This window comes from Zeugodacus cucurbitae, chromosome 6 (genome assembly GCF_028554725.1).
Source record: "Zeugodacus cucurbitae isolate PBARC_wt_2022May chromosome 6, idZeuCucr1.2, whole genome shotgun sequence".
NCBI classification, from domain to species: Eukaryota; Metazoa; Arthropoda; class Insecta; order Diptera; family Tephritidae; genus Zeugodacus; species Zeugodacus cucurbitae.
Window position 1 is genome coordinate 58,071,595 of NC_071671.1, and position 23,604 is coordinate 58,095,198.

Consider the following 23,604-nt stretch of genomic DNA (forward strand, 5'->3'; position numbering starts at 1 on the left):
GAACTCATGGAAATTCTTAGTGCATTTATAGCAAAAATGTAAAAAGAAATTAAAATAATATAAAAAATCCTACGCTAATAAAAAAAACTACAAAAAATAAAAAAAAATATAAAAAAAAATTATAAAAAAATTATGAAAAATAATTAAAATAATAATAATAATAATTTTATTATAACTCAATTTCTTGAAAATTAAAAATTATTTTTATATTATTTTTTTGTTTTTTTTTATGAAAAATAATAAAATAATACTTTTTTTATAGCTCCGTATTTATAAAGCTAGTAATATTTCAAAAAGCTAAAGTCGAAATCTGCTACCAAACACACCAACAACTAAAAAGAATTAATAAAATTAATAAAAAAAAATTAAAATTTATTAATTTTAGTAGTCTCCTTGCAATTATATTCTATATAAAAAATAATATTTCTTCTGCAATATAATATAATATAATATTTATCTTTTATCATATTAATTTTAATATTTTGTAATTAATTAAAATTGTCTATCAAATTGATTACCAAGAAAACTGCTTGTGGGTTTCACTTTTATTCATCATTTTGTTTTTAATTTCATTTTTATTCTTGCCACAAGACATTACTCACCCACTCATTGTCATTATATATTTAATATGTGAATAAATAGTAAGCATTTGTAGAGGCGTTTAGTTTGCGACAGTTAGTATTTAGTTTGAATAAATTTAATAATTAAAAATATAAAGAAAATTTATAAAAATTAAAAAAAAATAAGAAAATACTAATAATTATTTCTTAATTTATTTATTTTATGCTTTAATTTTTTAAATAAAAAGGCAATTTTATTAATTAAAATTATTACTAAAAATTAGTATTTACTTGAAAATTAATATTTTTTTACAATTTTCATATAATATTTGAAAAATTTTAAAATTTTAGTATTACATAAAAAAAAAATATTATTTCAAAATTAAAATAAAAGTATTATTTCTATATATAAAGAAATTGAAACTAAAAAAAAATAAACGATTAGGAAATAAAATAATGTTTTTAAGTTTTTTTTAATTATTTTTAATTTTTTTTTTCAATTTATTTATTGCTTTTACTTATTTTTTAATATATTTTTTTTTTTTTAGAATATTACAATTTTTATTAACATATTTTTTTAGTAAAATTTATTTAGTTTAAACATATTTTTAATCTTTTTTAGTACTTTATTTTTTTAACTCAATTTTTTTTAATAAAAAATAAAAATTTTTAATATTTATAATTTTAATAATTTAGTTAATTTTATTTTAACTAAAAATAAAAAAAAAATTAAAAAAAAATAATTAATAACAAAAATATAAAATAATATTTTGAACAATATTTTTAAGCGTTTTAAATTTTTTACTTCTTTATTTTTTTGTTAAAAAAAAAAAAATTTCACTAGAATTTTTAGATCCATTTGTTTAGTAAAATTATTTTTTTGAACATATTTTTATTTGTTTAAGAAGTAAAATAATTTTTTTATCAATATTTTGAAGTTTTTTTTTTTATTTTTTAGCTTCTTATTTTTTTTTATTTTTAACAAAATTAATTAATTAAAATAAAATAAAATAAAATTTTAAATTTAAACATATCTTTAACTTTTTAATGCTTTATTTTTTTTAACAAAAAATTTCAAATTTTTTATCTATTTTTTTATTGACATATATTGTTAACTAAAAAAATAAAAATAAAAAACTTAAAAAAAATAATAAGAAATAATATTATCTTTGCCAATAATTTTTAAGCCTTTTAAATTTTGTTTACTTCTCTATTTTTTTTTTATTTTAAAAATATATCTTTTTTATTTTCACTAGAATTTTAAAATTATTTTTTTTAGTAAAATTATTTTTTTTAATATTTCAATTATTTTCAATTCTTAATTTTTATTTTATTTTTTATTTTTCAATAAACACTTTAAATTATTTTTTTTCGAAAATATTAGATTATTAAATAATTTTATAGATTATGATGCTTCTTGGTCAATTAAAATTTTAAATAAAAAAAAAAATAGTAAAATATTAGAAAACTTTCTGTCCAGACTAAGCGTCTTGCATGCTCTGCACGTTTGATAAATAAGTAAAAATGCATTTATAAATAAGATTCATTGCCTTGGTGTTGTTGTAAATCATCACAATGCATCAACTTTCAAACTGTATATATGCTTTAGTTTCAACGGCTGCATCAAGTAATTAATTCACCCTCGTACTAAAACATTTTATAAGCGCCACATACAAAAAATTCTATAAAAATATGTATATATGTAATGCTTGGTCTACTAATCTAACCACAATCTCACTAATGTATTATTTAAGCTGCAACATAAAATCTTAGTAAGATTTGTTTTTTTTATATTGAAAAATTTATACATATCTACAAATGTAAATATTATATAATATGTATGTATGTCCCGCCCTCCATAACTAGTTTTAAGCCCTTCTGCTTTGTTTGCCTGCCAACATCAAATTTATGTATATCCACTTTCACTTGCTCTCAATTCACCCTTTTGTCTCATACTCTCTCTCTACCATCATCATTTTTTGTTTGCTTACATTTCCAACTTTTCACTTTAATTTGAAACTCATTCATTTTGCTACAACAACAACAAAAAAGTGCGCAGCGTTGCATTCAGTATTGTTGTTTTTTTGTTGCTTTTCCGGTGTATATATGTATGTATGTACTTATATAATTCATCATCGTTTTGTATGTGCATCGTTATCATGTGCTTGCGCATACATACATTTTGTTTATATTTTTTGATTGAAAAATAGAAGAAATCATTTGTTATTTGTCTGTGCTCAATGTCATCCGTCAATGTCAATGTGTTTGCTCACTTTGTTTTTATGTGTGAAGCCTTGCGTTTAAATTTTTTTTAAAGTAGAGTGCAGCCGAACTGAGAAAGAATTTAATCTGGGATTATACAAATCTTCGAATCCGTAACCATTAGAAATATTTTACCCACAGAGACAACGAGAGATCTCATTTGCGTCCGAAAGGTCTTTCGAATTTGCACCAAATTGGTGAAGAAAGTAGTGAAAGATATACTGTCAAAGTCATCGAATATAATATAGCTACAGATAAGAAGTAAGAACTGATATTTATATATATATATAAGCTCCTTTAATCTCAATGAAGAGTCTATTTTGACCATGACTGATGTTTCCAAGTACTCGTATACTCCATAATAATTTCAGTTTGAGCAACAGGATTCTTTAAATAAAATTAATTTTTGTTCGAGACACTCGAAGAAATTCAAAGCAAGCATGCAATCTAACGTCCGCTTTTTTAAGGCTGGCATCCAATATTCTTGGGCAAAACTAATGTATCAATAATACCTCGAATAAAATCGTATGTAGCTTCAAAGTATATATAGAAAGTGATATTGAATGATATGCTCATACAATTCTCGCCTCGTCACTGATTACTGGTTTCCATCCAGTTCGATACGATTTATTATGATCTCATAGCTCTCTGTCCGATTATTAGGTCGTATCTGACATTAATTTGAGAATTGTCTGAGAGTTCAAACATAGTATATGTGTATATACTCTTCCACTCATTGGATTGATTATGATGGGATCATTTGAGATCATGATGATCATGAAGTTATTATAACGTTCAAACCAAATATTATTTTATGTCAATCCCAATCCAATTTTTCTCTGAAGTTAATATTCAAGTTCCTGGAAGAACGAAGGAGAATATAGTGGTAACTATTTTCTACTTTATCAACAACTAATGGGGAAATATATTAAAAATTTATCGGGCGTCAGTGGCTCATTTCTGAATCATTTGACAAATGAATGATATTTTTTAATGTACTGAGGTCATCAGTAGAAAATATTATCTTTTACGAATCCTTTGACAAGGTTCTACAAGTCGTCATGCAAATAGGGTTGACTAGATCCATAAGGGGTACTTTATATAATTTAATATTGCTCTACAACTTTTCGACGATCTTAAAATACTACAATGAAAATAAATACAATAAGGAAAATACAAAAGCTTAATGCCATTTTAAATGAATCAGTCCATATAAGATTGGACCTGATGGTATTTTGAATTTTTTTATGGATGATGATGGAAAGTTAAAATTTTGAAAAAATTAGTACATTTTTACTCTTTATTCCTAATTTTTCCAATAATCTATCATTCTTCCCATAAAAATGTAGTGACAAGTCTATAAATATTGAGATGAAATGATTTGAGATACTTAAGCCTGACAAAAAATAGGCTCATAGCCCACAAAATTACATAATTTTTCCTAAAACTTATTACCACCGATCGGAAGTTTGAATACAAAGCTAGAATGACGTCAGTAGTGAGGTCATCAGTAAAAAATATTATCTTTTTACGAATCCTTTGACAGGTTCTACATAATCAAAACGTCAAGCACATAGGATTAACATGATCCAAAAGAGATGCTGTATATAATTTAATATTGCTCTACAGCTTTTTTTTCTCAAAATCGTCCAAGAAAATAAATGAAATAAGGAAAATAAAAATCCTTAATGACATTTTAAATGAATCAGTCCATATAAGATTGGACCTGATGGTATTTTGAACTTTTTTATGGATGATGGAAAGTTAAAATTTTGAAAAATTAGTACTGTTTTCCTCTTTATCCCTATTTTTTCCAATAATCTATCATTCTTCCCATAAAAATGTAGTGACAAGTCTATAAATATTGAGATGAAATGATTTGAGATACTTAAGTATGACAAAAAATAGGCTCGTAGCCCACAAAATTACATAATTTTTCCTAAAACTTATTACCACCGATCGGAAATTTGAATACAAAGCTAGAATGACGTCAGTAAAAAGTAGAAATTTCACTAAAATTCAATCACCAACCGTCTTTGAGAGGTACCTGTAGTATTTAGAAACTTCTATTTGTTTTATTAGTGGAAAATCTCAAATGAATTTCTGATACGATAGGCATCTTCACATATTTTTGTTCATCTTTTAGGGCAACATCATTATCATAATTTTCTTGCAAGCTACTTACTAATTGCTTTGTGTATAAAATTAAAAAAAGGAAAAAAAATATTTATTTTTATCAATTAAAATTAAACTTTACAATTATGAAATGATATTATTTCCCAAACGCAAATTTGTCATTTATACATTTATATATGTGTGTATTTGTAATTATGTACGTATGTATGTATGTATGTTGTAAATCTATTGAATGTCCCTCAAGCATAACTACATGTAACTATTTACTCGTATATATGTAAAGTACTATTATACATATGAACATCATTATTATCGACTATACAAAATAACCAAACACATTGCCACATATTCACAAACATTACAAAAACAAAAAAAAAAAGAGAAAATGAAAAAAAATATATCGAAAACGAAATCAATCACACAACTTAACAAACATCATCAAAATTTTATAATTATAATTTTTATTTATTTTTTTGTGCAAGCCCACAAATGAGAAACTGTTAATTTTGTTGTAAATTTGTATTTGTATAATTATTTTTGAATTAAATATGCAAAATTTCTTTTTAGTATAAAAAAAAAATACAAAAGTTTTGCACAATAAAAATATGACAAAATTAAAATGAGAAAAATATTAAAATTAATAAAATTATTATTCATAAAAAAAAAATACAAAAAGTCAAAATCAAAATCAAGCAACTGCTCAACAACAAGCCAATCTACAACAATTATATATCTTTGGTTTACAGTCGATTTCGTGAATGGCGACGCCAAGAGTCCCCAGCACACGGTGGTCCATCCAATGTACGTGAGCTACAGCAGCATACCGACTTCGGCTAGCGCTAGCGCTACATTGCTCTCAAATAAGCATCACCAAACCAATACCAATCATCAAGCACTTAATAATAACAACCACAACCACCAACTTCAAATTCATGCGCAACAACAACTGCAGCAGCAGCAACAACAACAATTCAATCATCAACAACCAAATAATTTTAACAGTAACACATTTCTAATACACACCAATAGCATCAGCAACAACAGCCATAGCCATAGCCATAGCCATAATCATAGTCAGAATCAGAGTCAGAGTCAGAGTCACAGCACAAGTCGCAGTCGCAGCCACAGCCGCAGCAATAGCCAGAGTGGTGGCTATAGCGGCGGCGGTGGTGGCGGTGGCATCGCGTCAAAGAAAGGTCGTGGCGGTGGCGATGGCAACAGCAACTATCCGAACGCCAGCAAAAATAGCACATTAACACGCATACTCTACAGTCCGAAGAGTAGCAATAAGATCGGCGCTTCGACGGGCAATACGATTGTGGTGGCGACTGAGCTGTTGCAGCGCCAACAGTCGTTGCCACAAACGCATACCGCAAATTTGCATGGCGCGCAACATTATTATGACGACAGCACCGCGAAGGCGGATCAGCTGTATACGAACAGTAATCGACGACAGTTCTTGAACGGCACAACATATCAGCAACAGCAACAAGTTGGCACACCGAACTCCTCGACGCACGACAATACGACCTCGTCGCTGTCGTACGCCTCGCTGCAGAATTCCAATTTGAATTTGACACAAAGCTTGCGCGGCGGCGGCGGCTCCGGACCGGGTGTTGGATTCGGCTACACAGGCGGTGGCACCGGCGGAGGTAGTGTGGGGGGTAGTCGTAGTGGTGGCGGTGGTGTTGGACACATGGGTGGCGGTGGCATGAGTATGGGCGGCGGTGGCAGTGTGGGTGGTTATGGGCGTGTCGTCGGCGGTGTAATGACAACCGCTTCCTCGCAAGCCACGCTTAGTCCGCTTAGCAATAGTCAGTTTAGTCTCAGCAATAGTCTGAATAATAACTATAGTAATCATAGTGGCAACAACAACAACATGAACAACAACAATAACATTGTCCTAAGTAACCCGACTAACTATATGACCAACAATAATAATAATAACGGTAGCATGGGCAGCGGCATTGGTGGCGGTCATTTTGCGCGCATACATGCCAAACCCAAACCACCTAAGTCCACCAGTTATAGCAGTTTCATAAATAATGGCAGCGGTCCTGCCAGTCTCAACGGTAGTAGCGTCGGTACCGGCGGTTCCATGACTAACGTACACCGTCCCGATATCAAGTATACACAAATGTCCAACGAGCGTTTGTCGCGCAATCTCGAGGAGGGGCTTGAAGATGACAACTTCTCGCTGCAGAATTTCAAAACCGATGATGGTGTCACATATGTGCCCTTCCAGAAGCCAACGCCGGGCGCCGCGCTCTTTGTAGGTCAAAATAATAATCCTTCATATGTTTCGTTGAACTCATACGCCGGTGCACAGCTGTCACCTAACAATAACAATAACAACAATGCTAGTCCAAATGCAATCAACAATAATGCGTTGCCGCAGTTTGCGCGCAGCATTTCACAAATGGCGCCACCGCCGCCGCTGCCAGAGCACAGTTTCGGTGGGGGAGGTGAGATACTTTTAGAGCGCGGCGCGGTGCTGCAACCTGCCTACAACTATCAGCAGCCGCAACAAACACAACAAGTGATGATGCACTCACCGGGTCCACCACAACTACAACTACAGCAACCTGTGCAGGGTGTGTCGGTAGCGCAGTCGCAGCATTCGCCACAGCCATTACTGAATCCTGCCAATCGTTTTCTCTACCAACAGAACGGCCTACCATTCCATCCAGCCTACAATAAGCCCATACCAGTGCCGCCACCGGTACCCACGCACTCGTCGCCGCCCATGTCTGCGCCATATCAGTCCCATTTAATGAGTCCCGTCGCCAAGCAGCCGCCACGACCGACCAACATTCCATTACCCACCATACCGGCACATTCATTCGATTCGCCCATTTCACCCTCAGAGGTTACACCTCCACCACCTCCTGCGCCACGTCCACACATTTTCCAACCACGTTCTGGCCATGCGCCCTATCCGGATCTCTCACCGGAGGTGACCGAAAAATATGCCATGCCCACGCAATATGTACCGCGCTCGCCGGTCGCTTCGCGTATTGCGCGCCGTCAGCGTCAACAACAACAGCAACAGTCGCATAATCACCACCACCACCAACAGGCCGCACAGCCGGCGACGCATCACATGAATACATCGGCGAATTTTTGCGATCAAGTGCGTGATGCGCCGCCCGGCTACATAGTGGACGCAGGCTTCAGCATAGTGCGCGCCAAGAGTTATGATCGTTTGGCCTCTGCGTCGTCAAACGCGGGTTCGATGCGCCGTGAGACCAAAGCTGCTGCTGATGCGTCACAGTCACAGCAGCAGCAGGCGCAAGTTAATGCCGAAGCTGCGCCGCATGTGAATCGACGTAGTGGTCGGCGTGATGCCGCCGGTCGTGTGCGTCCACGTTCCTATTGTAATTCCATGTCGGGTGGTGAGGGCGTAATACGCGGTAGCTTAGTCTACGAGCGTGACTTCGCGGTACAGAGTGGTGTTGTTGGCAATAATGGCGTTGATGGCGGCGGCGTCGGTATTAACGGTGGTAGTGGCGTAGTTGATGGCGGTGGAAATATTGGCGGTGATCAGTTGGCATAGGCAGAGGCTGGGAAAGTGAGTAGTACAGTGTTGGAGACACAAAAGGTACGGAGTCTTAACGATCGTACGCGTTATTGAGGTTGAATAGAGTAGCTTTATTAGACAGGGTCCTTGAAAAGAATTGTAGTCTTCAATAAGTATCTGAGAAGGTATGTTGAGTTTGAGACAATTTCTGAAACTAATGATGAGATGAACTCAATATTACTGAGATGATATGTAGAAGGCTATCGACAATTTGAGTCCACTTAGATTTAGCTAAGCAAGACTAAAGTTGGTAAAATAGGAGATTAAAACTTGAAATAAAATTTTTGAAAAGACACGAGAAGCATCAACATTTTTGCTATAGATGAGTACTTTGTATGAAATTATAGTAAATCTTTAGATATAGTAAAAGGCCTTGAGCCGTAACTCGCTGTAGAGATTACTACGATGACTAAATTAATTAAACCCAGACTTTAAGAAAACGACTAGGTAAAGAGAGCAGAGCTTTTTAAATATAGCAAAGTAAGATTAATGTTTGTTCTGAACTATTTCCCTGACACTTTTCACTTTCCAAAACCGTTTCGTATTGCACTTACTGCCTCTCCAAAGTCACTGAGAACTGCCACTATTTCTGAGAACCCCTCACAACTTTCTAAAGCTTTCATTTAATTTTGATATTTTTGTACTCTCATTGCAAAGCTTTCATCTTCCTTTTCGACTTCATTGCTTTTTCTTCTCTCTCACTCTCTCTCTCACTCTCTCTCTTACTCTCATCCCTCTCATACATTCGATTTCGTTCTCAATTCCATTTCATATCATTAAATTATAATTTGCATTCTTTTTTACTTTTATTTAAAGCAAATTGATTTCCATTTTCTAGACTGGTAGACTACGATTGCTGAGTTGATTTATTGCTCTCATATGCGACACATTAATGGTTAAATGGTTGTTAAAGCTTCTATCAAAAACACACACTCTCTCTAAGCTGCTCCGCGCGCTTTCTCACACATAAACTCAGCGTGCGCTCTCTCGCACACTCACTCTCAAATGAAAAGCTACTAAGCCAGCCTGCGTTCGCATCGCTCTCGCTCTCTCTAGCTGCGCCATTGTTGTTGCGCGCAAATTGTGCGTATACTTGTATACAGTAATGTTGCATGTGCTGATGTTGCTGTTGCTACTAAAACGATGTTGCTGCAACATATTGCTAAGTGCGAAGTAAACGCAATGCCAAGCGGCTATCAAGAAGAAAACATGTATGTAAATGCCATGCAAATTTTGTAATGCAGTTGAAAAATGTTAAAGAAACCGTTAGCTAATGGCATGACAATGTTTGCAAAAAAATATTAAAAATTTAAAAATAAAAACAAAAACAACAAAAAGTAACTTCATGTTTGTGTACTAAAAATGTGTTTATAAGCAAAGAAAAAAATGTTTAAAAATATTTGGTGTTGTTTGTTTGTGTAATAAGAATTAATTTGTTAACCTAAACACACACACACACACGTACACATTTATAGATATATATATATATATATATATATGTACTCTAACTGTATTGTAAATTGACATTGTAAATTATTTTTATGTTATTTAACGAACACACACATTTACTTATTTACTTTTTGTATGTATTACATATATATCTCAGTATGTACATAATATATATATAGACTTCATATATATATCTACATTGTATGTACCATAACTTTAGTTCTTGCAATAATACTGAAATGGGTATTTGATTTGTTTCTAACGGACTTAAAGCAATAATTTATATTTATATATGTATGTATGTAACTGTTTGAAAACGCTCACAAACGCCCGAGCCACAAATACGATTAGCTAAGCTTAGCTTTAATGTCAAATTTAAGTTTTTAAGCGCCAACGACGGCGCTAGCAACATGTTTACAGTGTACGAAAGGTTGCTAGCATTGATAATAAATGTTGACAGTGTTAGCAACATGTATACATTGTAAAAAAATGTTGCTAGCGCTGATAATGAGAAAGATATGATATATTAGAGTATAGCAAGAGAGGAGAGAGAGTGGTTATGAATAACAAAAATATTTTAGTAAGAGAAATATATTTGATAAAGGCAAGTGCATTAAGGATTTTGGATAGATAAACGATCAGGATGAATTTGAGATCAACATTGAGATCTTATGAATACTGAAACAGTACGGAGTAAGATTTTTAACGTGAGAGTGAGAGGGATTAATAAAAAAATATTTTAGAGAGTAAGTAAAGAGATGAGATGAGTAAAAAATACAGAGAGGTAGTACTGCTTTCGTAAAATGAAGGAACAGCAGCAGAGTTCCGTATTAAAAACAGTAAATATAAAGACATAGATAATAACAAGATTTTGACGAAAGATACAGTTCGTGATATAGATGCATTGAGTGGTACAGAAAGAGAAACTAACACAGTTAAGGACATGTGGATAATTTAAGGTACATTAATAGATACAAAAAAATGGCTGCACAGAAGAGTGTACCGTTTCAGAGAACCAATCTAAGAGAGCTAAAGCACCAGATAACGGTATTTAAAGACCTATAGTTATATCGAAAGTAGATAGAGGTTCAGATATATATACATAAATCAAAAAAGATTTGTCATTCGACTGTTAGACAGGATGCTGATATGGATTCATATATGGACAAGGCTTCAGATATCGGTAAAGAAACAGTTATACTTACTTATTTCAGATAATGAAACCGATGCTGAAGCAAATAGTTGTACTAGACCCGGGAAATGAGTACTATCTATGATGTAGAATAAAAGAAACAGTAACTGATAAAGATAGAATTTTAGATATAACGGTATTAAAACAGTTATAAGTACCGTTAAACAAATAACTGAACATGAATTTTAAAAATGAAGGTCTAGACACTATAGTGGATATAAGGGAAGATGCAATAACGGATAAGGCAAAAGAAATAATGATATAAGAGAGTGAATTATGATGTACCGTTAAATATACAAACAAAAAATATTTCTTTGAAAAATGGAATTTCGTAAAATTAACTAATTTTCACTTTCATTTATTGTTTTGGGGAAAAAATATAAGTCGCAAATATTTACAGTTTTTGATTTTTTTGTAATAAAATAAAATTATGTGATTAATTTCTCATATATAAATTACTAAAATATTGCCTTAGTCAGCATTTAGGTCTGAAATCTTTGAGAAAGCAAGAAAATTTTTGCTTTTTTTTCATAAATTTTGTATAAAGAAATATTCAGCATGTCTTCGTAATTTTAATAAATTTTTGATCTCACTTTAAGAAATATAATTAAAAATTTAAATGAAAATATAAACAGTGCTGCCATTTTGAAACTTAGTTTTCGCAAAGCGAGATTTCTGCATTAATTAAAAAACACAAAAAAAAATGTAAAAGTTAAAAGCCATATATTTTATAAAAATTCATATAATATTTTTATGTTTTTTTTTTCTTACATTAAAAAAAAATAATTTTTCGAGATTTTCAAGAAAATTATAAAAAGAAGTTAAATTTAAGCATGAAAATAAATACAAATAAAAAATTTAAAAAAATTTTTAGGTTAGAATTAATAAAATGGTACCAGAGATCGGCGTAGTTAGTATGTAGCAACGAGAATAATAATTGAAAATTGCCTTGGTAAACTATGTCTCTATAGTTGAAGCTTAGATATGTATGTATGTATTAAAATAAATGTATTGATGAAAAGATAACTGTATAATTATACAAAAACAAAAAAAAATATATATTTAGACCTGAATAAAATGTAATGATACTTGAAATATGCCGAGCCCTCTCACCTGATTGCCCTTGTATGAGCGTAGCAAAAGCTAGAAGCGAGTTGAAATTTATTTTTTATGCGTAGTTTTTATCAAGCGACTTGCATTGAAACGAAAATATATTAACAAAAATAACAACAACAACTATAATAAATAAATAATGTTCTTTTAATTTCAACTGTGATAATATATACGGAAGTTGGAGTATATAAAACGTTAATATATTGAGCTGAACAGAAAGCGAAAAATAAATGATAATAAAAAAATTTTTAGCTAGTAAAGTGTTAGAATGAAAGAAGCTGATGCGAAAAAACAGTTATAAATATTTTGCCTAGAAAGCAATTTATACGATTATTTACTGAGAAATGTATGTATTGTGGACTGCACTAGAATGAGCGCGAATAGTAAGGGTCGGGAGAGCAGGAAGGAGAGAACTGTTGGTATAAGGCGGTGTGCACACTGGGCAGTTATAAAATTAAAATTTAAATTTTCTTAAATTAATTTTTAAAAAATATTTTCATGGTTTCAAGAAAATAAAAAAATAAAAAATAAATAATTAAAAAAATATAAATATTTTTTTTTTATAAAAACATAAATATTTTTTTTTTATAAAAATATTTTTTTTTTTTATAAAAATATTTTTTTTTTTAATTATTATTTATTATTTAAAAATAAATTTCAAGTGAGTAAAATAAATAATAAATTTAAAAATTTTTAAGTATACAAATATTCTTAAAATAAAAATAAAAAATATAAAAAAATAAATCGTTAAATACATATATAAAAATATATAAATTTTTTTTTATAAAAATAAATTTTTAAAATTAATATTTATTATTTAACAATAAATTTCAAGTGAAGTAAAATCAAAAATAAATTAAAAAAATTTAAATAATTAAAATTAATAAAAACTAATTAATATTTTTAAACTAAAAATAAAAAAAAATAAATCGTAAAATATATGAAAATATAAATAATTTTTTTTTAATAAATTTTTTTTTACCTAATATTTATTATTTAAAAATAAATTTTAAATAAAGTAAAAAAAAATAAATTTTATAAATTTGAAATTTACAAATTATTTTAAAATAGTATTTTTTTTAATATTATTTTATAATAATATATTTTTTAAATATACATTTTAAATAAAGTGAAATAAAAAAAAATTATTTAAAAAATTTTAAGTGAAAATTTATGACCAAGTGTGTACACAGTCTAATATGCCGACACAGACAGTGCAAGAAAAAAATGTAGTAATTGAGAATCAAAATTTTATATTTACAAAATGGAAAAAAAATAATCAAAAAGTAGTGATTATTTAAAAGAAAAAATATTACAATTAAAAATAAAAAACAAATATTAAAATCAGTAAAAGAAATTATTTCAAAAATAATTGTAATGATTTGTAGTTGCCTTTTTGCATAACAATAATTACATTGCACGCAAATAAAAAGTATAAAATAAAAAAATAAAATAAAATTATAAATTAAATATTGAGAAGAAATATTAAAATTAAATTTAAAGAAAATCTAAAAAACAGAAATAAAAAAAAACTAAAAATAAAAGCTCTCAAACTTGAAATATTTACTATTGTTGTGTAGTTGCAACATCCACACATATGTATGTATGTATGTATTCAATTTTTATGTGTGTCGGCAAAATTTAGACGTTAACCAACACTGAACACTGGTGCAATCGTTCAATGTGCGTGTTTCTTAGCTCTAAATCACTGTCTCTCTCTAATTAAAAAATAAATAAATAAATTGAGTGGAAATGTTAAAAACAGTACACACACACATATACATACATAGTTGATACATTTTTTATATAATTAAGCTTACCAACACTAATACGACGACTAGTTGAAAGTACATTTTAATTGTGCTAAACTTAAAAACCAAGAAATGAACTTACTATCTTAAATGTTGTTGTATCACTCATGAATGCAAAACTTTAATTTAAATATTTAAGCAAATACAAAGAGAAAATATAATAAAAATAATTACTATTAGTGAGAAAACTGAGTATCAGACATACAAACAAACAAACAAAACTAATAAATACATATATACACGTGCGAATGAGCATTAGTAAGAAATGATGTTTCAAATAAATGTTTTCCTTTTTTCAAACTATACACAAGAAAACAAAAAAATATTGTTGTAATTTTTTTATAAAGAGTTCTTCTGCTAATTTTCAAGCTTAATACAGGTGCTGTTGCGAGTGATTTAGGGGAAGAATATTTTGGTTTTTATATTAAGAGTTTCAAAATATTAATTTTTATTGAAAGTTATATATTATTTTAAATTATTTTTTTAAATTTTTTTATTAAATTTCATTATTGTAAAATTATACTTATCTCCTATTTAAAATTTGCTACTCTTTAGACACTCCCTGTTATTATTATTTATTCCAGTAAGTAAACATTCTTATAGATTATTCAATGTAGATTTGAAACACCTCCAATGTACAAAAGTCTATGACCTAGTGGTTTTACAACCAGATCTAACTATTAAGAAGAGTAGTCAGAACCTTCAGGTCCATTTTTTTTTCAATATCAACAAAATTACCACTTAATACAAACTTGTTTGGCAAATACTAAAAACTTAAACGATTCCTTGTTTTCTTGAGATTACTGAAAAAACAAGTGTTACTTGACGGAAGTTCTTTTATAGAAGAAATCTCGCGGTAACGATAATCTAATATTTTCATTCATCTGCTGATACAAATCCAAGTATCAGAGTCTTCATTAGCTCATAAACAGTTCGGAAATGGCAATTTACGAAAGAATTCTTCGGCTGTTACATAAAACTTTAGTATAGAGCTCCACAAAAATTATTCTATACTTGCCCAAAAGACGATACTCGCTCTTAAGAACTAATTAGAACAGTTCATAGCTCTCACGCTTAACGAGTCTTTTACGACTTAATTTCACAACTTAACTTCAGACTTCTTCTTTACAAACTCTTTAAAAAACGATGCTCAAATTTCGATCGGCAATGAAATGATCGTATTATATAAATTGCGAATGCAAAATGTATTCTTTTTTTCAAAAAAATATCTCGCGATCAGAGGTTGTAGTACCTAAAGCCTTTTCTCACAGCCAACATAATTTAATACATTAAGATTATAATGGAGAAACCAGTTTTTACACTACGCACTGTCGGCTACTCGATTAACGATCAGCTGTTATACATTTCATAAGAAGTTGATAAGGTTCAACAGCTGATTGCTATATTACCCGTAGCGACATCTACCGTAACGTTACATTACTGTTATTTTATCAATAAGTACAGCCAAATTTAAAGCTTGGACAACAATCCGCAGAGTTGCATTGCATTTTCAACTCGATTTGTATTCGATTAAAAAATAATGTAGAAAAATGAGATTTTTATTTTGTATGCTAAATCGAGCAAACCGATCAATTAATTCCTGTGCGAAAAGGCTATTACACTACAATCAGTAAATTGATTGTTGGATCTCTAACTATTAGCTGCGATAGAGCAAGAAGAGAATATGGATATTTCTCTCTTGTAGTTTTTATTAAAACCCAAAACGATTAACCACCTCCCGCCCAACCGACGCGTGGAGCGCAATCCGTAAACAAGCGGAATTTGCCGAGTCATGAAAGGCAAGAGTTTTAAGCGTCGAGATCTCAAACTGCTCAGCTACAGAAAGAAAAATTTCAACAGCTAAGATTTAAAATTTACAAAAACAATTGGTTAAAAATTTTAAATATTACTTATTAAGCGAAGACAAAATAGTTTTTTTTTAATCTATCGCAATTTAAACGATCTACTACAATTTAATTAAAGAATTTGTGTTATTTTTCTTGGGACTGGACATATCAACTTTAAACCGAATCCAAACTTATGATTCTGAAATGAAAAATAATAAAATATAATTTAGTAATTATCCAGAGAATCTCTTTCTCTCTTAAATTTGAGATCTCTTACTCTCTCGTAAACTCTCTTTTTATTTTTATTAAAAGAATTTGCAGCTTAAAAGTATACCTGTTTTAGGAGCACAAGGGTTAATTTGGTAGTGTTTAAAGCATACTTTTAGGCGTTATAAAGTGAAATAGATTAGTTTGTGTAAACATTTAATAGTAAGCTCGTATTTTTTTAATTTTTAATTTTTTTACGGTTTTGGTATTATTATTATTATTTTAAACACAACTTAATTAAACAACTTAATTTGTGCTAACCCCGCTCTTTATAATTTATTTTTTATTTGTAAACCTTTTGCTTTCTTTTGGTGTTTTGTGCTAATTAAAATGAACTAAATAAAAAAGTAAAAAACAAAAGCTAAAAACAACAACAATCAACTAACCAGCAGGTAACTGTGTGCAACTGCTAATTGAATAATAACAATAAACCATATATGTGCATAGCATGTCGCAATCACACAAACAACATGCAACAAATGTTAATAACTCCTCCTCTCTTCTTCCATCCACATCCTCTTTGAATACACAGTAAGGCATGTTAACAAGAAGTCTAAACACCGCCAATCGCTGTACTCCATCGAATTTGGCCCCAGCATCGATACGATACGCAGTCGTGCCGACACCATACTCGACTACGACGATCACCTGCATGGCCGCGACGATGGCGGCGAGTTGTCGCCGAAGCCGATGACACCGCGACGCGTCAAGCGGCGTTCGGTAATGGCGCGCGGCACCAACAGCCGCACATCGACCACTAGTCGGCGCAGTCATCATGGACGCGATCGCGGTGAGGGCGGCACTCACGGCAGCAGTAGCAGCGGTGGCGGCACACATCCGCGCAACAGCACACGCAGCTCGCGACGGAAATATCAGCAGAATCCCGTAACTAAACTCATGGATCAGCAACAACTACAACTGCAGCAGCAACAGCACCTTCATCATCATCCACATTCGCATGGCGCCCATCACGGGCAAGCCAAACAGCAGTTGGGCTCATTCCAACACAAGGAGGTGCCAGCACCGTTGACAGCATCGAATCTGCAGACTTTGAATCAGGAAATCATAAATAATACAAGCGGCAGCACGGTCGTTAGTGCAGCAGCGGATGCCAGCGGCACGATGAATAACATCTTATTGGGTGGCGGCAGTCTCACAAAGACCAATAACAATCATTATCATAGCTTCCGTAAGAATATACCGCCCGATCCAATTTACTATAACACCAATGCGCAGACGGGTTTGTATCAGCAGACGTGGCAATCGAATTCACAATCACCGATTGTGGGTGACGAACCACCGCCGACACCCACCTTGACGCCCACACTCGCGGGTCACTTCAATCCGACTTATCAACATTCGACGACGAATCTGCATGATGTGGAACACGTTGACGAATTGTACAACAATCGGCCGCCTTCAGTGCGTTCCAGTTATTCGAATTTCCATGGCACACGTCCGCTCTCTTCGTACATATCCAACACGTCTGCAACGGAGAATGTTTTCGCCGGCTTAACTGGCGCTGCACAGACGCCGACGGCTGGTACGCAGCAGGCTCAACAACAACAACAACAGCAGCAATCACAACATTTGCCAACTATGCCACCATTGCCACCGCATGTGGCTCCAGCCACACCGCCCCTGTATCAGACGAATCCGCTGCATCAGCATCCGCATGTGGCGGCTCAACAGCACATACCGCCCTTGCCATCGCCAAACTTTCCGAGCACGCCGCCGCAGAATATACCGTTCGGCAAGCGCACGGCCTCACGTGAGAGCATACGATCGATGGCGTTCCTGAATAGCGGGCCACCGGCCTACAATCTCAATTACCATACGCCACCCGACTCAGAGACGACAATGTAGTTGGGGTGTCTTAAAATTTTAGTATATAAGAGAGCGTAAATTATAGCAGTTCGGAAACAGAATATGACAAAAAGCCGTCCAACATGACTGGATTTAAAAGAATGTTACTTTAAACTATCTAATTTAATTTAAGCTCTAGAAATACATATATTCTGTAAACATATACTGTACTTAACGCTTGCGCTTAATCTCAGCTTTTACTGAGCAAAAGCTTTTCGAATAAATACATTTCGACTGTAAGCTTTTAGATATTCTTTTGTAATAAAAAACTCGTAAAATTATAATCATATGAAAGCTTTGCAAATATGAAAATTTCATAAACTTAAAATACATAAAGTGAAAGCTTTCAAGTTTTTGTTTGAGTTGTTCGAAGTAAAAACTTGACCGATGATATATAAGCTATGATATAAAAGCTATAGCTTTTTTTTGAAAGCGGTAGAAAAAATATGCTTTTTGAGAGCTTGATCTTAAAAACTTTTCATAAAATTTTTGTTAATAAAATGTGCCTTTAATAACAAAGCTTTCCGATTTTGGTAAATAATTTAATAAAATATTTTGTATTAAAAAATCATATAATTGTTGAAATATATACTCCGTGAGAGCTTTCTTTTTTACTGCTATAAGCTTTTCTCGAATAAAGCTTTATACAAATCAAGCTCTAATTTAAAATGGTCTTCTAAAATACTTATAATTTATTAATGTAAAAATTAATATTTCTAACTTTTAGTTAAAATTCAAGCTTTAACCCTCTGTGAACTTCTTGAACCACTCATTAACATAAAGAACTAGAAACATTTTTTTTAGCAAAATCTTTCACCGAAAAAAAGTTAAGATTTCATATTTAATATTAAACAGCTTTCATTTATTTATAAAAAATCTAAGAATATTATTAATATATAAGCTTTTGTCAAAAAAAGCTTTATAAATGTAAGCTTTAATTTTTTTGAGGTAAAAAGTATTTAATTTTAATTAAATTTGTAATATTTTATAACCCTTAAACTTTACTATTTTATTTTAGTACAATACTTATGAAAGTTTTAAAGCTTCTACAAAAGCTTTGATCTCAAAAATTATTTCCTACATATGTATTTCTAGGGAAGCATAATTTTTGGTATAATTAGTGGTTTTTGAATCAAAATTTGAATTTACTTGCGTAAATTTAGCAGTTTTGTAATTGGTTTTAACAAATTATTGGAATTTCGAAAAAAATAGATATTTTCAAAAAAATAAAAAATTGGAGTGTTTCGGAAAGATATTACTTTTTACAAGTAATAAAATTGGGAAATTTATTTTTATACCGCATTGATGCATAAAAAATCAACAAACTTGTCTGACAAGTCATTTAAGTGGTTGGACTTCCAAATTAATTTAATTGAAAAAATATATAATAATAAATATTAATTATTAAAAATAATAATTTAAATAAAATAATTAATTATATAAAATAAAAATAATTAAATGAAAGTATATATTTACAAATAATAAATTTTAAATTTATTTATAAGTTAACTGTTTAATTGAGCTTAAATCACTTAGTAATTTAAATTAGTCATCAGTAACGTAAACAAAATACTTAATTAATTCACATTAAAATTACACATAAAATTAATTTTTATATGCGTTTAAGAATTTAAATTAGTTAATAAATTATAATTAATAAAACCAAAGTAATAACTGTAAATAGTAAAAGAAGCGAAACTAGTTTATTTTAAGAAGAGTAATGAAAATTAAAATATCTTTTATTGTAGGACAACGAAATCACATGTAAAATTATGTAATTTTGAAGAATTATGAAATAAAGAACAAATAAAAACATTTAAAGGTGGTATTGTATTATTTACATTATTTAGAACAATTAGCAGTGGGATTTTTAGAAAAACAATATTGAATTGCAAATTGCTTTAAAAAAAAAAAATTTTTTTTGAGAATGATTTTGAGAATGATTTGAATTTAATTTAAGTTGTTGTTATTTTAGCGCTTAGTATGTTATTTGCCTGTAGCTACTTCAAGTTAGATATGCTATCGAAAGAACTGAATGAGTTTCAAATTACCACAGTAAAAGCTTTCAAGGCAAGAAAACGACTTAAGGGGTTATATACAGTTAGGAGGTCGAAAAAAGGCAGTTTTTAAGAATTTTTTCTAAGTTTATTGATTTGAAACTTGGCAGGTATATTATGACAACCTTAAAATATATTCACATATTTTTTATTGCCAAAAATAATTATCGGGAACATTGATATTGCCAATTTTGCAGAGGTCCGCAAAAAAAGGTCTCTTGCGGTGAGCCCGATATCTTTGGACTGGATTATCTAAAATGAAAAAACCAAATAAATTTCATTAATATAATAAATAATCTAGTGATTGATCGAAGCAATTAGCAAAACAAAACGGCGGCTACTCAAAGCAAAAGGTTAGATTTTCCACCAAAATTCGTGTCTTTAATTGTTTATAAAAATAAGAAATTTTCATCGCATAGGGAAATCCTTCGATTAATTACTAAAAAATATAGTTAAGAAGATTGTGTAAAAATTTCAGACCGATCAGTTCAGCCGTTTCTGAGAAATCTTGCTCACCGACTTTGAAAACACTTAAAATAAGAAATTTTCATCGCATAGGGAAATCCTTCGATTAATTACTAAAAAATGTAGTTAAGAAGCTTGTGAAAAATTTCAGACCGATCAGTTCAGCCGTTTCTGAGAAATCTTGCTCACCGACTTTGAAAACACCGTTTGGAGAAAAACGAGTTTAAAGTTTTGAAAGCACTTTAAATGTAGTCCACCGCGCGCCTTCACTAATGTGTATATAACTTCGAAAATATTCGTCGGATCGACTTGAAATTTTTGTGTGTGTATACTCAGATATATATATATATATATATAAAAGGCAAACAAAAAAACGATTTTTAAAAAATCCAAACTGTATATAATCCCTTAACTAAGCAACTCAAACACATCCCTTAACCGGTCTCTGCTCGATTAAAGGGAGTTACCTACCATATAAAAAAATTTTATTTTACTCCATTTATTTTTAATCGTATACAAATCGATTAGAGACTGGAATATATCTCTGCGGGTTGTTGTCAACGATTCTTACCAACTTCTTATGAATAGCAAAACCAAATTATAACAGCTGATCGTTAATTGAGTAGCAGCTGTGCGAAAGGCAAAAACGGTTTTCTCAATTATAAAATTAATTATAACTTAATTTGACTGCGCGAAAAGGCTATTATGTTCATTGGGACTTTAGTTTCGATTTCGAAACAGAAAACTTAATTTTTAATAGACATTCATTTATCTGACGCTGTCAGGATAGATGTGTGGTTAGCAGATTTTAGCTTTGTTTGGAAGGACTTCCCGATAGTTTCACCACAGTTCCTTACCAAGGGTTGCTGCCTTTGTTCAGTAAGCTTTTACATCTTCTCAATTATCTGATTATAATTGATAATATCAGTTTAAAGGTAAATATATATTTCAAGATAATTTTGCCCCAGCTTTGCCTCTAAAAGTCTCAAACAATTTCGAAGAAAATAAATGAACTTTACTCAGCTTGATTGTAGGTAACTAAAATTTGAGAAATTTTGTTAAACACTATTTAAAACATATTTAAAATAACAATTTAAATTGTTCTTGGCTAGACTCTTTAGCCAATTTTTCCATTTCAAACATTATATTCCGACTTCTCAATATTTAAATAATTTTAGCCATCACTGTCATACAATTGTCTTGGATATTAAACACACTTAACTTTTGAGCGAACACATAAACCAAATAGTGGGATTTAAAATTTCTTAGCCAAAACACCAACCAGCAGCAAATCTAGTCAGAAATAATATATTATATTGGGTATTTTGACGTTAGGTTACAGCAGAGAACATAGTTGGTAAGAATAGATTTTATTAATTTGAGTTGACAGTGGAGCACAGACACAGTCGTAAAGATTTATCCATCGAAATGGTAACGGGATCAAACTCGAAATTCACGATTAATTATCTTAGAGGAGGAAAACAATAAGTTTAATGAGGTCAGTGTAGAGCCCTGAAAGTCTAACATAGACAATTTATGCAATTGAATTAATATCTTTCAGGCTTTATTACAGATACTTTGTCAGTTTGGTAAGGAAAGGCTAAGTTCGGGTGCAACCGAACATTTTATACTCTCGCAATTTATTGCGATATTTTTATTAAGATAACACACAATTTGACCCATATATTCGGTATAAAGTCCAATAGAAAAACGAAAATCATCATATATAGTATATGGACTGAGGTAATTCCTGAGCCGATAAAACTCATTTTCATCACCAACATACATTATATCTAATTTTTATATGCTCATTTAATTTGGCTAAGAAATTTCATATATCACCCGATTTATAAGCTATTAAGCCCATCGTATTTTTGAAAATCCTATAATTAGCTATATGAGAGCTAGGGGAAATTATGACCTGATTTTAACCATTTCTATTAAGATATCTGAGAGATTTATCGATATTTTCGGTGAAAAATTACCATAAGGCACTGAGTTCTTCATATTCGATATCCGGGGCATTGAAAAGTTATAGTCCGATTTCGACAATTTTTTCACAAGTGAAGCCAGAGATGATATGTACTATTTGTGAAAACTTTTATTTCGCTATCTTCATTGGTTCCTAATGTATATCTTATAAATTGAAGGAATCAGATGGAATTCAAAATTGATATGGGAAGTTGTCGTAGTTGTGAACCGATTTCATCCATTTTCCACATGTGTCATCAAGGTGACAAGAAAATATTATATACCAAATTTCATTGAAATCTGTCGAGTAGTTTCTTTATGATGAAATTTAAGTTTTCTGGTGTTTTTCATTGCCGAATTAAAGGATTTTTAGTGGTTCTCAACATAACTTTTGTAAGGGAGGTGAGCGTGGTTATAATCCGATAACCTACATTTTTGAACTGTATAAAGTAGTACCTAAAAGAAACGACTCTAGAAAGTTTCCTAAAAATAGCTTTAGCAGTTTACGAGATATGTACAAAAAGCTTATTTGAGGGCGGGGCCACGCCCACTTCCCATTACATACACATATGCCCCTTCATAGTGCGATCCTTCATACCAAATTTTCAGTAGCTTAATTTATGGCTGAGTTATAGCTCCTTATGTGTTTTCGGTTTTCGCCATTTTGTGGGCGTGGCAGTGGTGCGATTTTGCCCAACCTTAAACCGAACAACCGAAATAAATAATTTTTATTTTGAAAATTTAATTTCAGTTAAAGTTAAAAAAGATAGGCTAAACGAAATTATTTAAGCCTACTCAAAGGTTTCCTATAAGGTGTAACATTGCCGCAACCCTTCTTTATATAACAAATAAATTCTCCGATTTGCACAATTTAATTACAAAAGTAACGAATTAATTATTGCATTGGAAAGCTTTTCGACAACATTCCAATTAAATTGTCTTTTGCATTGTCCTTTTGTCCTTCAAAGGACAACCGATTGTAATAATGCACGAATTGTGTGACAATGATTGATTTCCATCCACTCGTA

At 31.0% G+C, this 23,604-nt stretch overlaps 2 protein-coding genes across 10 annotated transcripts in view; one reads left to right on the forward strand and one right to left on the reverse strand.

The window, feature by feature from the left end:
* The window catches only part of LOC105217174 (sodium/potassium-transporting ATPase subunit beta-1-interacting protein), a 145,467-nt gene extending 125,957 nt beyond the window's left edge, over positions 1–19,510 (forward strand). For 5 of the 9 annotated variants that reach the window (XM_054234126.1, XM_054234123.1, XM_054234124.1 and 2 more), the window contains one exon: positions 5,705–11,051. In XM_054234126.1, the coding sequence (XP_054090101.1) occupies positions 5,705–8,514 (2,810 nt within the window). In that variant the 3' untranslated portion in view covers positions 8,515–11,051. Of the gene's footprint in view, positions 1–5,704; positions 11,052–16,749 lie in introns of those variants that run through there. The other 4 variants (XM_054234127.1, XM_054234129.1, XM_054234131.1 and 1 more) reach the window with 4 other exon arrangements.
* Positions 1–23,604, reverse strand: part of LOC128922696 (uncharacterized) — a 217,850-nt gene that overhangs the window by 11,189 nt on the left and 183,057 nt on the right. The gene's annotated exons all lie outside the window — the stretch shown is intronic.